Source organism: Nerophis ophidion, linkage group LG08 (assembly GCF_033978795.1).
Source record: "Nerophis ophidion isolate RoL-2023_Sa linkage group LG08, RoL_Noph_v1.0, whole genome shotgun sequence".
NCBI lineage: Eukaryota > Metazoa > Chordata > Actinopteri > Syngnathiformes > Syngnathidae > Nerophis > Nerophis ophidion.
The window spans coordinates 18530988-18551224 of record NC_084618.1 but is presented as its reverse complement, the minus strand read 5'-3'; the positions used below and the strand labels follow the sequence as shown (position 1 = coordinate 18551224).

General features: G+C 36.1%; 1 protein-coding gene across 2 annotated transcripts in view; it reads right to left on the bottom strand.

The window, feature by feature from the left end:
• Positions 1-4470: 4470 nt before the first annotated feature.
• Positions 4471-20237, bottom strand: part of si:ch211-282j22.3 (ER degradation-enhancing alpha-mannosidase-like protein 3) — a 48135-nt gene continuing 32368 nt past the window's right edge. For both annotated transcript variants that reach the window (XM_061907926.1, XM_061907927.1), the window contains 4 exons: positions 14413-14586; positions 13408-13573; positions 13158-13349; positions 4471-7147 (listed from right to left, as the gene is read on the bottom strand). In XM_061907926.1, the coding sequence (XP_061763910.1) occupies positions 7023-7147; positions 13158-13349; positions 13408-13573; positions 14413-14586 (657 nt within the window). In that variant the 3' untranslated portion in view covers positions 4471-7022. The remainder of the gene's footprint in view (positions 7148-13157; positions 13350-13407; positions 13574-14412; positions 14587-20237) is intronic.

The following is a 20237-nucleotide window of genomic DNA, read 5'->3' as shown; positions in this document are numbered from 1 at the left end:
ATCTTGGGGTTCGTCAACAACAAACTTTGACAAAAACATTCCTCTTAAGCATGACAAAAAAAAAAAAAAAGGTTTTTTGAACTGGAAAAATTCCTGGTTTTCCTGAAATTCCAGGAATTCCATAATAGCATGTATCAATTAAAAATGTTACTACTTCAACATTTCTCCATCAATTAGAAAAATTCTAACACCAATCATTTCAAATCATTCAGAACATTCACATTTTTTAGGATTTTCCCAAAAAAATTCCCGCTTTTCCCATTGAAATGAAAGGAACATTTTTCCAAGTACCACAACTCCCACATTTTTCATCTGATTCGAACCGTTCCAACTTCAAAATATTCAGCCTCTTTAGAGAATTGTGTGATCGACATCAACAATTGTAAAAAAAAAAATATATATTTTTTTTAATTAACGGATTTCCAAGAATTACCAGTTTTTAGCTACATTTTCCACATTCTAAATGAATTATCCATTTTTCAAAGTTCCACAACTCCCACATTTTTTTAACCGGTTAATACCATTCAACTCATCCTGGAAAATTTAAACAACCATTTTTCCAGGTTCAACACATTTCCAGGAATTTCCTATTTTTTCTTAACCTTATTTCCAATCTTTTTTTAGTGTGATGACTTCCTTCATATTTTTCATCCCATTTCAACCGTTCCACCGTCAACACATTCCTCTTCGTCAGGACAAAAAAAAAAGTTGGTTTAAGAACTTGAAAAATTCCCAGTTTTTCCAAGTTCCCAAAAATTCCAGGAATTCCCATTTTTCAAACCCTATTTCCACCCTTTTTTCTGGCGACGACTCCTCCCACATTTTTCAACCCATTTCAACCGTCCCGCCGTCAAAACATTCCTCTTAATGAGAACAAAAAAACAAAGTTGTTTTGGAACTGGAAAAATTCCTGAAATTCCAGGAATTCCTTAATATCATTTATCAATTAAAAACGGTTACTACTTCAACCTTTTTTGACCGATTCAAACAATTCCAACACCAACCAATTCAGGACATTCATGCTAGTCATCACTTTCAATAAAATCCCATTTTTCCCAAAATTCCCAAATTTCCAGGAAATTCCCATTAAAATAATTAGGGACATTTTTCCAAGTTCCACAACTCCCACATTTTTCATCTGATTCAAACCGTTCCAACTTCAAAATATTCAGCCTCTCCCGGAATTGTAAAAAAATTAAAAAAAAATTCCCGGATTTCCAAGAATTCCCAGCTTTTAGCTACATTTTCCACATTCAAAATTAATTATCCATTTTTCAAAGTTCCACAACTCCCACATTTTTTTAACCGGTTAATACCATTCAACTCATCCTGGAAAATTTAAACAACCATTTTTCCAGGTTCAACACATTTCCAGGAATTTCCAGTTTTTTCCTAACCTTATTTCCAACATTTTTTAGTGTGATGACTTCCTTCATATTTTTCATCCCATTTCAACCCTTCCACCGTCAACACATTCCTCTTCGTCAGGACAAAAAAAAAAAGTTGGTTTAAGAACTTGAAGAATTCCCAGTTTTTCCACGTTCCAAAAAATTCCAGGAATTCCCATTTATCAAACCCTATTTCCACCCTTTTTTCTGGCGACGACTCCTCCCACATTTTTGAACCCATTTCAACCGTCCCGCCGTCAAAACATTCCTCTTAATCAGAACAAAAAAACAAAGTTGTTTTGGAACTGGAAAAATTCCTGAAATTCCAGGAATTCCTTAATATTATATATCAATTAAAAACTGTTACTACTTCAACCTTTTTTGACCGATTCAAACAATTCCGACACCAATCAATTCAGGACATTCACGCTCGTCATCATTTTCAATAAAATCCCATTTTCCCCAAAATTCCCAAATTTCCAGGAAATTCCCATTAAAATAATTAGGGACATTTTTCCAAGTTCCACAACTCCCACATTTTTCATCTGATTAAAACTGTTCCAACTTCAAAATATTCAGCCTCTTCCGGAATGGTAAAAAAAAAAAAATATTGCCGGATTTCTAAGAATTCCCAGTTTTTAGCTACATTTTCCCCAATCTAAATGAATTATCCATTATTCAAAGTTCCACAATTACTACATTTTTTTAACCGATTCAAACCATTCAACTCATCCTGGAAAATTTAAACAACCATTTTTCCAGGTTCAACAGATTTCCAGGAATTTCCTGTTGTTTCCTAATCTTATTTGCAACCTTTTTTAGTGTGATGACTCCTTTCCACCGTCAACACATTCCTCTTCGTCAGGACAAAAAAAAAAAAAGTTGGTTTAAGAACTTGAAAAATTCCCAGTTTTTCCAAGTTCCAAAAAAATCCAGGAATTCCCATTTTTCAAACCCTATTTCCACCCTTTTTTCTGGCGACGACTCCTCCCACATTTTTGAACCCATTTCAACCGTCCCGCCGTCAAAACATTCCTCTTAATCAGAACAAAAAAACAAAGTTGTTTTTGGAACTAGAAAAATTCCTGAAATTCCAGGAATTCCTTAATATTATATCAATTAAAAACTGTTACTACTTCAACCTTTTTTGACCGATTCAAACAATTCCAACACCAACCAATTCAGGACATTCATGCTCGTCATCATTTTCAATAAAATCCCATTTTTCCCAAAATTCCAGGAAATTCCCATTAAAATAATTAGGGACATTTTTCCAAGTTCCACAACTCCCACATTTTTCATCTGATTCAAACCGTTCCAACTTCAAAATATTCAGCCTCTTCAACAATTGTAAAAAAAAATAAAAAATTCCCGGATTCCCAAGAATTTCCCGTTTTTTGCTACATTTTCCACATTCAAAATGAATTATCCATTTTTCAAAGTTCCACAATTCCCAAATGTTTCAACCAATTCAAACCATTCAACTCATTCTGGAAAATTTAAACAACCAATTTTCCAGGTTCAACAAAATTCCAGGAATTCCCATTTTTCAAACCCTATTTCCACCCTTTTTTCTGGCGACGACTCCTCCCACATTTTTCAACCCATTTCAACCGCTCCGCCCTCAAAACATTCCTCTTAATCAGAACAAAAAACAAAGTTGTTTTCGGAACTGGAAAAATTCCTGAAATTCCAGGAATTCTTTAATATCATTTATCAATTAAAAACTGTTACTACTTCAACCTTTCTCGACCAATTCAAACAATTCCGACACCAACCAATTCAGGACATTCATGCTCGTCGTCATTTTCAATAAAATCCCACTTTTCCCACTGTGGAGAGGCACAGCTGACGGTCCGACAGAGCGGCAGGGCAAGCGCAAGATGGCGGCGAGGAGGCGGAGAATGCGAGCGAGCGGCGAGGCGGGAGCGACGCCACAAGCGAGATCAGGTGCGTGGATGGCGCACCTGGACACAATTTATGGATCCTTTTGCACTGTTAAAAGGGGCGGTAGCTGTAAACGTGAGGAGTGGTGGAGAAACAAGGAAGAGAGCGACAGCGAGAAGCAGAGGCAAAAGACAAGGACGGCTGAAAAGCAATCTGCAAAAGGATCCATAAATTGTGTTTCCAGGTGCGCGATCCACGCACCTGATCTCGCTTGTGGCATCGCTCCCGGAACACCCCGCTCGCTCGCGTTCTCCGCCTCCTCGCCGCCATCTTGGGCCGGGCTCCAGCGTGCCCTGCCTCTCCACACCCACATTTCCAGGAAGTTCCCATTGAAATGAATGGGACATTTTTACAAGTTGCACAATTCCCACATTTCTCAAACTATTCCAACACATTCATGCTCGTCATCATTTTCAATAAAATCCCACTTTTCCCACTGTGGAGAGGCAGAGCCGACGGTCCGACAGAGCGGCAGGGCAAGCTGGAGCCCGGCGCAAGATGGCGGCGAGTGCGAGCGAGCGGCGAGGCGGTTGCAACGCCAAAAGCGAGATCAGGTGCGTGGATCGCGTACCTGGACAAAATTTATGGATCCTTGGAGAAACAAGGAAGAGAGCGACAGCGAGAGGCAGAGGCAAAAGACGTGGACGGCTGAAAAGCGACACGGAGGAGCGCGGACGGCTGAAAAGCAACCTGCAAAAGGATCCACGCTTGTGGCGTCGCTCCGGGCACGCCCCACCTCGCCGCTCGCTCGCATTCTCCGCCTCCTCGCCGCCATCTTGGACCGGGCTCCAGCGTGCCCTGCCTCTCCACACCCACATTTCCAGGAAGTTCCCATTGAAATGAATGGGACGTTTTTCCAAGTTGCACAATTCCCACATTTTCTCAACCTATTCAAACCGTTCCAACCTCAACACATTCCACTCATCCTGGAATTTCAAACTAACACTTTCCCAAGTTGCAAACCAAATTCCGTTTTTTCCCGGAAATTCTATCTATTCTTACATTCATACTACATTCTGTCAGCATTGCAGCATTCACACACAATTCCTCCAGGAATTGCACCATCTAGATTGTGGTGTTGCATCGCACATTTTACACAAACAGATGGAAATATTGTGGCCAAAAAGAGGGAAAGTGATTGGAATTCTTATTTATTGATCTCACCTCACAAAGTATTATTTTATTGGCACACTAACCTCCAGCTTTAGGAAGCACTGAGCACAATATAAAACATGCAATAGTAAAAAGTCCCATCCTAAGACTTGAGCACCGTCCTGAGGTAATAAAGGTTACTTCATAAACTATGAAGTTTATGGAGCAGCATTGCACTGTGCAAACATTTCAAATGCAAACATGTTTGTGTTCTTCTGCATAAAAATGAGAAAGTTGCAGCCACAAAGTCAAAAACAGTCTTTTTCATGCAAACTTTTAAGAGGCTGGGATTAGAAAGCGACTAATTGCAACAACAAAAATGTGTGAAGTATGACAAGTATTGGGCGGGACCTAAATGTGGCCCCGGGGACATTGGCAGCACCTAGCTACAGTTTTATTGGCCCGTAGGATATTGTCAAAATAAAATCATAACAAAAAAAAAAAGGTGAGGGTAATGACAAAAAGATGAAATTTAATAACTAATAATACGCTTAGTAGTCACATTAGAAAAGAAAATATTTTAAAATGGCCCCCAGTGGAAAAAGTTGCTGTCCAAACTACAATTTTGTTGGCCCGCAGGATATTGTCAAAATAACATACCAAAAAAAGTAAAATTGTACCAAAAAAAAAAAAAAAAAAGCTGAAATTTAATAACTAATAATACGATGAGTCTAATCCGAAAATAAAATATTTCAAACAAGCCGCAAATGGAAAATTTTTGATGTCCAAACTATAATTTTGTTGGCTCGCAGGATATTGTCAAAATAAAATCATACCCCCAAAAAAATTATGTAAAAAAAAAAAAGGCAACGAAATGACGAAAAGCTGAAATTTAATAACTAATAATACGCTAAGTCAAACTTGAAAAGAAAATATTTCAAAATTGCCCCCAGTAGAAAAAGTTGCTGTCCAAACTACAATTTTGTTGGCCTGCAGGATATTGTTAAAATAAAATACGAAAAAAAAAAAAAAATTACAAAAAGCTGAAATTTAATAACTAATTATATGCTAAGTCTTATCTGAAAAGAAAATATTTAAAAAAAGACGCAAGTGGAAAAAGTTTGGACGCCCCTACGGTCCTAACTACAATTTTGTTGGCTTGCAGGATATTGTCAAAATAAAATCATACCAAAAAAAAAAAAAAAAGGTAATGACAAAAAGCTGAAATTTAATAACTAATAAAACGCTTCGTAGTCACATTGGAAAAGAAAATATTTCAAAATGGCCCCCATTGGAAAAAGTTGCTGTAAAAAAACTACAATTTTGTTGGCCCACAGGATATTGTCAAAATAAAATACTAAAAAAGGTAAAATGTACCCAAAAAAATGACAAAAAAGTTGAAATTGACTAACTAATAATATGTTAAGTCTAATCTGAAAATAAAATATTTAAAAAAAGCCGCAAGTGGAAAAAGTTTTGATTTCCAAACTACAATTTTGTTGGCTCGCAGGATATTGTCAAAATAAAATACCCCAAAAAATAAAGTAAAAAAAAAAATTATAAAAAAAAGCAATCTTATGACAAAAAGATGAAATTTAATAATTAAGAATACGCAAAATCAAACCTGAAAATAAAATATTTCAAAATGGCCCCGAGTGGAAAAACTTGCTGTCCAAACTACAAACTGCAGGATATTGTTAAAATAAAATTCAGATAAAGTTAAAATTTACCATAAAAATGACAAAAAGCTGAAATTTATAACTAAAAACAGGCTACGTCAAACCTGAAATGAAAATATTTCAAAATGACCCATGGTGGAAAAAGTTGCTATCCAAACTACAATTTTGTTGGCTCGCAAATAAAATCATACCAAAAAGAAAAAAAAATCTAAAAAAAAAACAAACAAAAAAAAAAGGTACTGTTATGACAAAAAGTGAAATTTAATAATTAATATTACGCTAAATCTAATCTGAAAAGAAAATATTTCAAAAAAGCCACAAGTGGAAAAGGTTAGGACGCCCCTGCTGTTAGAATGAGGACCGCACTGACAAGTGTTGGATAAAAATAACACCAATCAATAAATGTGAATGCTTTTTTTTTTTTTTAATAAATGGTGGAATTGGATTTTTTCCACCTAATATTTAAAAAATATTTACCTATAATTAATTTTCCACATTTTCCTCTAAAGACTTAAAGTTTATTCTCACAATTGCATTTTTTGGGGCCTTCATCTTCAACACAATATTGCAAATAATACCATTAATATTCATAAAAATATAATAATTGCACATGTTTAGAAGCGACTGTAGTGGGGAAGATGTGCAAATATATATATATATATATATATATATATATATATATATATATATAAATATAATAGTCCAGGTTTGTGGAATGTTCCGTGATCCCGCGGGGACAAAAAGAGTCAAAAGTCACACACTAAAAATTCCCTGAAGTTGCTTCTCAGCTCAAAGTCAAATCCTTGTCACCAACCTTGTTCGGATTATTAATAGTTTCTTGGAAAAGTGCAAGGTGGATTGCGTCACAACGCAGGCGAGCTTCCCGGGAAGTCCGCCTAGACGAGTCTGGTCCCGGTCAAAGATCCGGATCTTCTCCACAGCGACACGGTTCTCCTGTGAGCTCCTCTGCTCGGTCCGGGAGAACTTCTTCCTGAGCCGGTGGTAAATTGACATCGAAGGCCGCGCTTCGGTCCCCCTTGCCTGGACAACGGGGACGATAAAAACTGAATCGGAGTCCTTATTTTACTGCCAAGGAACTGGTCTTGGTGTGTCGCTGCAAAAACTGCTAGCGTAAGAAAATAAGGTCCAAGATGGCGAGAACTAAGTAAAATAAATAAGACATATGCAAGGAAAACTTGGCAATGGGTAAAGTAGAACAAACGAATAAATAATATTTATATAGGAACATTTATGCCAGGAAATAAAACACTCAGCTGCTGAGGATCATCATGAATAAATAGGACAACAAGGAATAGGAAAAAGTAGTCAAATGCCAACAATGAAGTCTAAGTTATATTTTGATAAATGACAAGGTGGTAATATCACTGGAAAAATAATATTTAAAAACTGGCTGCCCTCGATTTAAATTCATTGTTTAGTGTATTTGTTGTCCGTGCAAACGATCTACCAACCCAGAGATTTGGCATTTAGACATATATCTCTATTAACTCTCCTTTTTTTTAATACTTAGCTACATGTCATTTCTTATTTTTAATACATTAGCAAATAAATATAAAATCAATTTCATAGTGTGGTATTGTGTGTAGAATTTTGAGGGGGAAAAATAAATTTTGGGGAAAAAAACTGCATTGTACACTACTCAAGTTTAAATAACTTGTACTGCAAATCAATATCTGCTCAAAGTTTTGATGGTTGAGGTGTGCGGCAGCAAAACTAACTCAAAAATTGTAAAATTGGCAAAAAAAAACAAAAACAAATGTTAGCATGATAGCATTAACATACTACCATTTTAACTTTGGCATGTTAACAGTTAGAATGTGTCAAGTAACAAGTTATATGCCACTGGGATAAAGAGTTGCAAAATTACTCCAAAATGTTAGCATGCTAACAGCGTGTATTATGTACCAAGTTGTAATGGCTGAGGCAGCAAAATTGACATGGATAAAATTGTGATAATTGAGAATAAAGTCATATTTAAGTTGACTTTTTATCAAGAATAAAAAGGCAATTTTATGGGAAAAGTTTTCATTTGACATTAATACGAGAATTTTTTTTTTTTTTTATAAAAATAAAGTTCTAGTATTTAAAAAATTATTTAGTTTTTGTTAAATTAAGTCGTAATTTGCCAATAATAAAGTAGCAGTAATACAAGCATTTCATTTAGAAAAATTATATTTTTAAATCGTGATAAATGAGAATAAAGTCATTTAAGTTGGCTTTATCAAGAATAAAAAGGCAATTTTATGGGAAAAGTTTTCATTTGACATTAATACGAGAAAAAAAGATTTAAAAATAAAAATAAAGTTTTAGTATTTAAAAAATTATTTAGTTTTTGTTAAATTAAGTCGTAATTTGTCAATAATAAAGTAGCAGTAATACAAGCATTTCATTTAGAAAAATTATATTTTTAAATCGTGATAAATGAGAATAAAGTCTTTTAAGTTGACTTTATCAAAAATAAAATGGTCATTTAATGGGAAAGTGTTCATTTGACATTAATACGAGAAAAAAAGATTTTAAGATAAAAATAAACGCCCAGTATTTAAAACAATCTTTAGTTTTTGTTAAGTCATAATTTGTCAATAATAAAGTAACGATATTACAATAATTTAATTTAGAAAAATAATATTTTATAGTCTACATGATACAATCGTGGTAATTGAGAATAATGTCATATTTAAGTTGACTTATCAAGAATAAAGTGGTCATTTTTTGGGAAAAGTGTTCATTTGACATTAATACAAGAAAAAAAGATTTAAAAATAAAAATAAACGTCTATTATTTAAAACAAAAATGTTTCGTTTTTGTTAAAATAATTTGTAATTTTTCAATAATAAAATAGCAAAATTACAATAATTTAGAAACATATTTTTTTATAGTTTACATGGATAAAATTGGGATAATTGAGAATAAAGTCATATTAAAGTTGACTTTTTCTTTAAGAATAAAATGGTAATTTTACGGGAAGGTGTTCATTTGACATTAATACGAGAAAAGATGATTTTAAAATAAAAATAAACGCCTAGTATTTTAAAAAAATCTTTATTTTTTGTTCAATTAAGTCGTATTTTGTCAATAATAAAGTAGCAATATTCCAATTTTAATTTAGAAAAATAATATTTTATAGACTACATGGATAAAATCGTGATAATTGAGAATAAAGTCATATTTAAGTGGACTTTATCAAGAATAAAATGGTCATTTTATGGGAAAAGTGTTAATTTGACATTAATACAAGTAAAAAAATATTCAACAATAACAAACTTGACAACTATTGTAGTTTTTGTTAAATTAAGTCATAATTTTTCAATAATAAAGTAGCGATATTACAATAATTTAATTTAGAAAAATAATATTTTATAGTCTACATGATACAATCGTGATAATTGAGAATAAAGTCATATTTAAGTTGACTTTATCAAGAATAAAGTGGTCATTTTCTGGGAAAAGTGTTCATTTGACATTAATACGAGAAAAAAAGATTTAAAAATAAAAATAAACGTCTATTATTCAAAAAAAATCTTTAGTTTTTGTTAAAATAATTTGTAATTTTTCAATAATAAAATAGCAAAATTACAATTATTTAATTTAGAAAAATATTTTTTTTATAGTTTACATGGATAAAATTATGATAATTGAGAATAAAGTCATATTAAAGTTGACTTTATCGAGAAATAAAATGGTAATTTTTGGGGAAAAGTGTTCATTTGACATTAATAAGAGAAAAAAAGATTTTAAAATACAAAATAAACGTCTAGTATTTAAAAAAATCTTTAGTTTTTGTTAAATTAAGTCGTAATTTCTCAATAATAAAGTAGCAGTATTACAATCATTCAATTTAGAAAAATAATATTTTAAAGTCTAATATTTTAAAATTGTAATAATTGAGAATAAAGTCATATTTAAGTTCACTTTATCAAGAATAAAGTGGTCATTTTCTGGGAAAGTGTTAATTTGACATTAATACGACAGAAAAAGATTAAAAAATAAAAATAAATGTTTAGTATTTAAAAAAAATCTTTAGGTTTATTAAATGAAGTCATAATTTCTCAATAATAAAGTAACAAAATTACAATAATTTAACTTAGAAAAATAATATTTTATAGTCTAAATGGATAAAATCATGATAATTGAGAATAAAGTCATATTTAAGTTGACTTTATCAAGAATAAAATGGTCATTTTATGGGAAAAGTGTTAATTTGACATTAATACAAGTAAAAAATATGTAACAATAACAAACTTGACAACTATTGTAGTTTTTGTGATACTAAGTCATAATTTTTCAATAATAAAGTAGCGATATTACAATAATTTAATTTAGAAAAATAATATTTTATAGTCTACATGATACAATCATGGTAATTGAGAATAAAGTCATATTTAAGTTGACTTTATCAAGAATAAAGTGGTCATTTTCTAGGGAAAGTGTTCTTTGACATTAATACGAGAAAAAAAGATTTAAAAATAAAAATAAACGTCTATTATTTAAAAAAAAATCTTTAGTTTTTGTTAAAATAATTTGTAATTTTTCAATAATAAAATAACAAAATTACAATAATTCAATTTAGAAAAATATTTTTTATAGTTTACATGGATAAAATTATGATAATTGAGAATAAAGTCATATTAAAGTTGACTTTATCGAGAATAAAATTGTAATTTTTTGGGAAAAGTGTTCATTTTACATTAATAAGAGAAAAAAAGATTTTAAAATACAAAATAAACGTCTAGTATTCCAAAAAATCTTTAGTTTTTGTTAAATTAAGTCGTAATTTCTCAATAATAAAGTAGCAGTATTACAATCATTCAATTTAGAAAAATAATATTTTGAAGTCTAATATTTTAAAATTGTAATAATTGAGAATAAAGTCATATTTAAGTTCACTTTATTAAGAATAAAGTGGTCATTTTCTGGGAAAAGTGTTAATTTGACATTAATACGACAGAAAAAGATTAAAAAATAAAAATAAACGGTTAGTATTTAAAAATAATCTTTAGTTTTATTAAATGAAGTCATAATTTCTCAATAATAAAGTAACAAAATTACAATAATTTAACTTAGAAAAATAATATTTTATAGTCTAAAAGGATAAAATCATGATAATTGAGAATAAAGTCATATTTAAGTGGACTTTATCAAGAATAAAACGGTCATTTTATGGGAAAAGTGTTAATTTGACATCAATACAAGTAAAAAAATATTTAACAATAACAAACTTGACAACTATTGTAGTTTTTGTTAAATTAAGTCATAATTTTTCAATAATAAAGTAGCGATATTACAATAATTTAATTTAGAAAAATAATATTTTATAGTCTACATGATGCAATCATGGTAATTGAGAATAAAGTCATATTTAAGTTGACTTTATCAAGAATAAAGTGGTCATTTTCTGGGAAAAGTGTTCATTTGACATTAATACGAGAAAAAAAGATTTAAAAATAAAAGTCTATTATTCAAAAAAAATCTTTAGTTTTTGTTAAAATAATTTGTAATTTTTCAATAATAAAATAGAAAAAATTACAATAATTTAATTTAGAAAAATATTTTTTTTATAGTTTACATGGATAAAATTGTGATAATTGAGAATAAAGTCATATTAAAGTTGACTTTATCAAGAATAAAATGGTAATTTTATGGGAAAAGTGTTGATTTGACATTAATACAAGAAAAAAAAGATTTTACAATAAACTTGAAAACTATTGTAGCTTTTGTTAAATTAAGTCATAATTTGTCATTAATAAAGTAGCTATATTACAATAATTTAATTTAGAAAAATAATATTTTATAGTCTACATGATACAATCGTGGTAATTGAGAATAAAGTCATCTTTAAGTTGACTTTTTATCAATAATATTTTATGGGAAAAGTGTTCATTTGCCACTAATATGAAGAAAACATTTTTTCAAAATAAACTTTTGAGTATTTGAAGAAACTTATTGTAGTTTTTGTTAAATTAAGTCGTAATTTTTCAATAATGAAGTAGCAAAATTGATAATTGAGAATAAAGTCATACTCAAGTGGACTTTATTAAAAATAAAGTGGTCATTTTTAGGGGAAAGTGTTCATTTGACATTAATACGACAGAAAAAGATTTAAAAATAAACAACAAGTATTTAAAAAAATATTTAGTCGTAATTTGTCAATAATAAAGTGGCAGTATTATACTAATTTAATTTAGAAAAATAATATTTTATAGTCTACATGGATAAAATCGTGATAATTGAGAATAAAGTCATACTTAAGTTGAATTTATCAAGAATGAAAATGTCATTTTATGACTAAAGTGTTAATTTGACATTAAGAGAAAAAAAGATTTTAAAATATAAAATAAACGTCTAGAATTAAAAAAAATCTTTAGTTTTTGTTAAATTAAGTCGTAATTTATCAATAATAAAGTAGCAGTATTACAATCATTTAATTTTGAAAAATAATATTTTAAAGTCTAATATTTTAAAATTGTAATAATTGAGAATAAAATCATATTTAAGTTCACTTTATCAAGAATAAAGTGGTAATTTTCTGGGAAAAGTGTGAATTTGACATTAATACGACAGAAAAAGATTAAAAAATAAAAATAAACGTTTAGTATTTAAAAAAAATCTTTAGTTTTATTATTAAATGAAGTAATAATTTCTCAATAATAAAGTAACAAAATTACAATAATTTAACGTAGAAAAATAATATTTTATAGTCTACATGGATAAAATCGTGATAATTGAGAATAAAGTCATATTTATGTTGACTTTATAAAGAATAAAATGGTCATTTTATGGGAAAAGTGTTAATTTGCAATTAATACGAGGAAAACTTGTAGTATTTGAAGAAAAATATTGTAGTTTTTGTTAAAAGAGTGCTTATTAGTCAAAAATAAAGTGTGAATATTTAGTTGAGATGATTAGACAAGGAGGTAGAGTTGAAAAGAAAAGGAGCAGGTGGAGAATGGAAAGTTCCGTGAGGTGTAAATAAATATTTGCCTGAGAGACAAACCGGCCGGTCTTGTTTAGTTGTGAATCCGAGCCTCACCTGCGGTCGGCTGCTTGTCTCCTGGCGCCAGCAGCACGTCCACCTTCTCATGCTCCTCCATGGCGGCGGTGAGCACGGCGCCCTGGCGGCCGAACAGGAACACCAGAGGCAGGGTGACGTCCGCGTCCGAGTCCCCGTCGCCGACCATCTGGAAGAGCGGCGTTTCCTGGCTGCAGCTTCCTGCTCGCCGGTCTGCAGGGGAAGAAGCGCTGACTAAGATGTTCTTCCCAGCACTCTTCCCCGTCCTCACCGATGACGATGACTCCCGTGGCGCCGGCCTCCTGGAGCCGGCGAGCTTTGGCGGCGAACGTGCAGTCGCCGCGCAGCGCCAGGGCGATGTGGCCTCGGACTTCAGCTGGGTTCTGGATCGGAGCGCAGGCCGTGTAAGGACGCGCCTTGGCCAGGCTGCCCTTCACCTGGAACACCAGGAGACACACATTGACCAGATGTCTCTGCAATCAGCAGCGTGCACTTCGATAACAAGACGGCAGATAAATGGAACACAATAAAATAGCAAGTGGACTTAACATGGAGAGGAAGGGTTGATCTACAATGCCCCAAAAAAGAAAATGATGTGTCATTATATAGTTAGCGGGCTACTTCCTGCATACCTTTCGTATTTGAAGCAATAGTCCCGGTACTGAAAGGAACCAATTTTGAGTACTTTTGTGTGTGTGAAAAATACACATTGTTTTTTGATTATGCTGTACTCTGACATTACATTTAGCATATGTCAAGTCCCAAGTTAGATGACTCTAGGGGTAAAAGGTAGCGAAATTAGCAGAAGAAAGTTAGCATGCAAACAGCATGTATTACGTACCAAGTTATAATAGAATTAACAAATAAAAAAAAGTTAGCATGTATCACGTAGCAAGTTATATGTTTAAGGTGTACCGCTGTAAAATTAGCAAACAAAAGTGTCAAATTTGCTTAAAAAATTAGCATTATGTCTTGAGCATGTATGCAGTTAGCATATATCAAGGGTGGCAAAATTACCCAAACAATTTAGCATGCTTCCAGCATGTATTACGTACCAAGTTTTAATGACTGAGGTGTGCGGCAGCAAAATTAACTTCAAAAGTGTAAAATTGGCAAAAAAAAGTTAGCCTGATAAAGTTAGCATACTACCATTTGCTACCAGGACTATGTCTCCCTGCTGGCCTGGGAATGGGGCGAGGTTAAGTCCGGGATTCTCTGCTTAGGCTGCTGCACCCGCGACCCCCCCGATAGGCCTAAGTGTTGAAAGGGGACTTACACCATGCTCCCTTGTGGTCAGGTCCAGCCCAAAGTTGGCGGGTGCAGCGGTGAGCACGGTCCTGCCCAGGAAAGGAGGCGATATCAGCTGCACGGCGTGAGGAAGCACCTCCCCCTCCGGCACCGTGGGGCTGACCTTGGCCACCAACTGGACCCGGTACACTCCCTTCAGTACCTGTGTTCCACAGAGTCCAGGTGTCAGTGTCAGTACGACTAGGACACACTTAGTGATCTGACTAAAGTCCAGGTGTCAGTACGACTAGGACACACTTAGTGATCCAACTAAAGTCCAGAGGTCAGTGTCAGTACACCATCACGACTAGGACACCCTTAGTGATCCGACTAAAGTCCAGGTGTCAGTGTCAGTACGAATAGGACACACTTAGTGATCCGGCTAAAGTCCAGGTGTCACTACGACTAGGACACCCTTAGTGATCCGACTAAAGTCCAGGTGTCAGTGTCAGTACGACTAGGACACACTTAGTGATCCGGTTAAAGTCCAGGTGTCAGTACGACTAGGACACCCTTAGTGATCCGACTAAAGTCCAGGTGTCAGTGTCAGTACGACTACGACACACTTAGTGATCCGGCTTAAGTCCAGGTGTCAGCACACCATCACGACTAGGACACTTAGAGATCGGACTAAAGTCTAGGTGTCAGTGCGACTAGGACACACTTAGTGATCCAACTAAAGTCCACGTGTCAGAGTCAGTACATCATCACAACTAGGACACACTTAGTGATCCGACTAAAGTCCAGGTGTCAGCACACCATCACAACTAGGACACTTAGAGATCGGACTAAAGTCTAGGTGTCAGTGCGACTAGGACACACTTAGTGATCCAACTAAAGTCCACGTGTCAGAGTCAGCACACCATCACGACTAGGACACACTTAGTGATCCGACTAAAGTCCAGGTGTCAGTGTCAGTACAACTAGGACACACTTAGTGATCCGACTAAAGTCCAGGTGTCATTGTCAGTACGACTAGGACACACTTAGTGATCCAACAAAAGTCGAGGTGTCAGTACACAATCTTGACTAGGACACACTTATTGATCAGCCTAAAGTCCAGGTGTCAGTGTCAGTACGACTAGGACACACTTAGTGATCCAGCTTAAGTCCAGGTGTCAGCACACCATCACGACTGGGACACTTAGTGATCGGACTAAAGTCTAGGTGTCAGTACGACTAGGACACACTTAGTGATCCGACTAAAGTCCAGGTGTCAGTGTCAGTAGACCATCACGACTAGGACACACTTAGTCATCCGACTAAAGTCCAGGTGTCAGCACACCATCACAACTAGGACACACTTAGTGGTCCGACTATAGTCCAAGTGTCAGTGACATACTCAGTGATTCGACTAAAGACAAAGGTGTCAGTATCAGTACGACTAGGACACGCTTAGCTATCCAACTAAAGTCCAGGTGTCAGCACACCATCACGACTAGGACACACTTAGTGATCCGACTAAAGTCCAGGTGTCAGTGTCAGTACGACTAGGACACACTTAGTGATCCAACAAAAGTCGAGGTGTCAATACAAAATATTGACTAGGACACACTTATTGATCAGACTAAAGTCCAGGTGTCAGTCTCAGTACGACTAGGACACAGTGATCCGGCTTAAGTCCAGGTGTCAGCACACCATCACGACTAGGACACTTAGTGATCGGACTAAAGTCTAGGTGTCAGTACGACTAGGACACACTTAGTGATCCGACTAAAGTCCAGTTGTCAGTGTCAGTAGACCATCACGACTAGGACACACTTAGTGATCCGACTAAAGTCCAGGTGTCAGCACACCATCACAACCAGGACACACTTAGTGGTCCGACTAAAGTCCAAGTGTCAGTGTCAGTACGACAAGGACACACTCAGTGATTCGACAAAAGACAAAGGTGTCAGTATCAGTACGACTAGGACACGCTTAGTCATCCAACTAAAGTCCAGGTGTCAGCACACCATCACGACAAGGACACACTTAGTGATGCGACTAAAGTCCAGGTGTCAGTGTCAGTACGACGAGGACACACTTAGTGATCCAACCAAAGTCGAGGTGTCAGTGTCAGTACACCAGCACGACTAGGACACACCTACTGAACAGACTAAAGTCTAGGTGTCAGAACACCATCACGACTAGGACACACTTAGTGATCCAACTTAAGTCTAGGTGTCAGAACACCATCACGACTAGGACACACTTAGTGATCCGACTAAAGTCCAGGTTTTGGTGTCAGTGTCAGTAGGACTAGGACACACTTGGTGATGCAACTAAAGTCGAGGTGTTAGCACACCATCACGACTAGGACACACTTAGTGATCCAACCAAAGTCGAGGTGTCAGTAGACAATCTTGACTAGGACACACTTATTGATCAGACTAAGGTCCAGGTGTCAGTGTCAGTACCCCAACATGATTAGGACACACCTAGTGATCAGACTAAAGTCTAGGTGTCAGAACACCATCACGACTAGGACACGCTTAGTGATCCAACTTAAGTCTAGGTGTCAGCACACCATCACGACTAGGACACGCTTAGTGATCTGACTAAAGTCCAGGTTTTGGTGTCAGTGTAAGTAAGACTAGAACACACCTAGTGATCCAACTAAAGTCGAGATTTCAGTACACCATCACGACTAGGACACACTTAGTGATCCAACAAAAGTCGACGTGTCAGTACACCATCTTGACTAGGACACACCTAGTGATCAGACTAAAGTCTAGGTGTCAGAACACCATCACAACTAGGACACACTTGATGATGCAACTAAAGTCGAGGTGTCAGCACACCATCACGACTAGGACACACTTAGTGATCCAACTAAAGTCTAGGTGTCAGTGTAAGTAAGACTAGAACACACCTAGTGATCCAACTAAAGTCGAGATTTCAGTACACCATCCCGAATAGGACACGCTTAGTGATCCGAAAAAAAAGTCCAGATGACAGTACGACTAGGACACACTTAGTGATCCAACTAAAGTCGGGGTGTCAGTGTCAGTACGACGAAGACACACTTAGTGATCCAACCAAAGTCAAGGTGCCAGTACACAATCTTGACTAGGACACACTTATTGATCAAACTAAAGTCCAGGTGTCAGTGTCAGTACACCAACATGACTAGGACACACCTAGTGATCAGACTAAAGTCTAGGTGTCAGAACACCATCACGACTAGGACACGCTTAGTGATCCGACTAAAGTCCAGGTTTTGGTGTCAGTGTCAGTAGGACTAGGACACACTTGGTGATGCAACTAAAGTCGAGGTGTTAGCACACCATCACGACTAGGACACACTTAGTGATCCAACCAAAGTCGAGGTGTCAGTAGACAATCTTGACTAGGACACACTTATTGATCAGACTAAAGTCCAGGTGTCAGTGTCAGTACACCAACATGACTAGGACACACCTAGTGATCAGACTAAAGTCTAGGTGTCAGAACGCCATCATGACTAGGACACCCTTAGTGATCCAACTTAAGTCTAGGTGTCAGCACACCATCACGACTAGGACACGCTTAGTGATCTGACTAAAGTCCAGGTTTTGGTGTCAGTGTAAGTAAGACTAGAACACACCTAGTGATCCAACTAAAGTCGAGATTTCAGTACACCATCACGACTAGGACACACTTAGTGATCCAACAAAAGTCGAGGTGTCATTACACAATCTTGACTAGGACACACCTAGTGATCAGACTAAAGTCTAGGTGTCAGAACACCATCACAACTAGGACACACTTGGTGATGCAACTAAAGTCGAGGTGTCAGCACACCATCACGACTAGGACACACTTAGTGATCCAACTAAAGTCTAGGTGTCAGTGTAAGTAAGACTAGAACACACCTAGTGATCCAACTAAAGTCGAGATTTCAGTACACCATCACGAATAGGACACGCTTAGTGATCCGAAAAAAAAGTCCAGATGACAGTACGACTAGGACACACTTAGTGATCCAACTAAAGTCGGGGTGTCAGTGTCAGTACGACGAGGACACACTTAGTGATCCAACCAAAGTCAAGGTGCCAGTACACAATCTTGACTAGGACACACTTATTGATCAAACTAAAGTCCAGGTGTCAGTGTCAGTACACCATCACGACTAGGACACACATTTATCCAACTAAAGTCTAGATGTCAGAGAAAGTAAGACTAGGACCCACTTAGTGATCCGACTAAAGTCGAGGTGTCAGTACACAATCTTGACTACGACACACCTAGTGATCAGACAAAAGTCCAGGTGTCAGTGTCAGTACACCATCACGACTAGGACACTTAGTGATCCTACTAAAGTTTAGGTGTCAGCACACCTTCACGACTACGACACACTTAGTGATCCAACTAAAGTCGAGGCGTCAGTACACAATCACAACTACGACACACCTTGTGGTCTGACCAAATTCCAGGTGTCAGTGTCAGCACACCATCATGACTACGACACACCTAGTGATCAGACTTAAGTCCAGGTGTCAGTGTCAGCACACCATCACGATTAGAACACTTAGTGATCCGATTAAAGTCAAGGTGTCAGCACACCATCACGACTAGGACACACTTAGTGATCCAACTAAAGTCGAGGTGTCAGTACACTATAACGACTAGGACACACTTTGTGATCCGACTAAAGTCCAGGTGTCAGTACACCATCACGACTAGGACACACTTAGTGATCCGACTAAAGTCCAGGTGTCAGTACACCATCACGACTAGGACACACTTAGTGATTCCACTAAAGTCCAGGTGTCAGTACGACTAGGACACACTTAGTGATCCAACTAAAGTCGAGGTGTCAGTACACCATCACGACTAGGACACACTTAGTGATCCAACTAAAGTCCAGGTGTCAGTACACCATCACGACTAGGACACACTTAGTGATCCGACTAAAGTCCAGGTGTCAGTACACCATCAAGACTATGACACACTTAGTGATCCGACTAAAGTCCAGGTGTCAGTACACCATCACGACTAGGACACACTTAGTGATCCGACTAAAGTCCAAGTTTCAGTACAACTAGGACACATTTGGGGATCCTGCTAAATTCCAGGTGTCAGCACACCATCACGACTAGGACACACTTAGTGATCCGACTAAAGTCCAGGTTTCAGTGTCAGTACGACTAGGACACGCTTAGTGATCCAACTAAAGTCCAGGTGTCAGTACGACTAGGACACACTTAGTGATCCGGCTAAAGTCCAGGTGTCAGTACACCATCACGACTAGGACACACTTAGTGATCCGACTAAAGTCTAGGTGTCAGTACAACTAGGACACATTTGGTATCCGGCTAAATTCCAGGTGTCAGCACACCATCACGACCACACCATCACGACTAGGACACACTTAGTGATCCGACTAAAGTCCAGGTGTCAGTGTCAGTACGACTAGGACACGCTTAGTGATCCAACTAAAGTCCAGGTGTCAGTACGACTACGACACACTCGGTGATCCGGCTAAAGTCCAGGTGTCAGTACACCATCACGACTATGACACACTTAGTGATCCGACTAAAGTCCAGGTGTCAGTACATCATCACGACTAGGAGACACTTAGTGATCCGACTAAAGTCCAGGTGTCAGTACAACTAGGACACATTTGGTGATCCGGCTAAATTCCAGGTGTCAACACACCATCACGACCACACCATCACGACTAGGACACACTTAGTGATCGGACTAAAGTCTAGGTGTCAGTATGACTAGGACACACTTAGTGATCCAACTAAAGTCCACGTGTCAGTAAATCATCACGACTAGGACACACTTAGTGATCCGACTAAAGTCCAGGTGTCAGCACACCATCACAACTAGGACACACTTAGT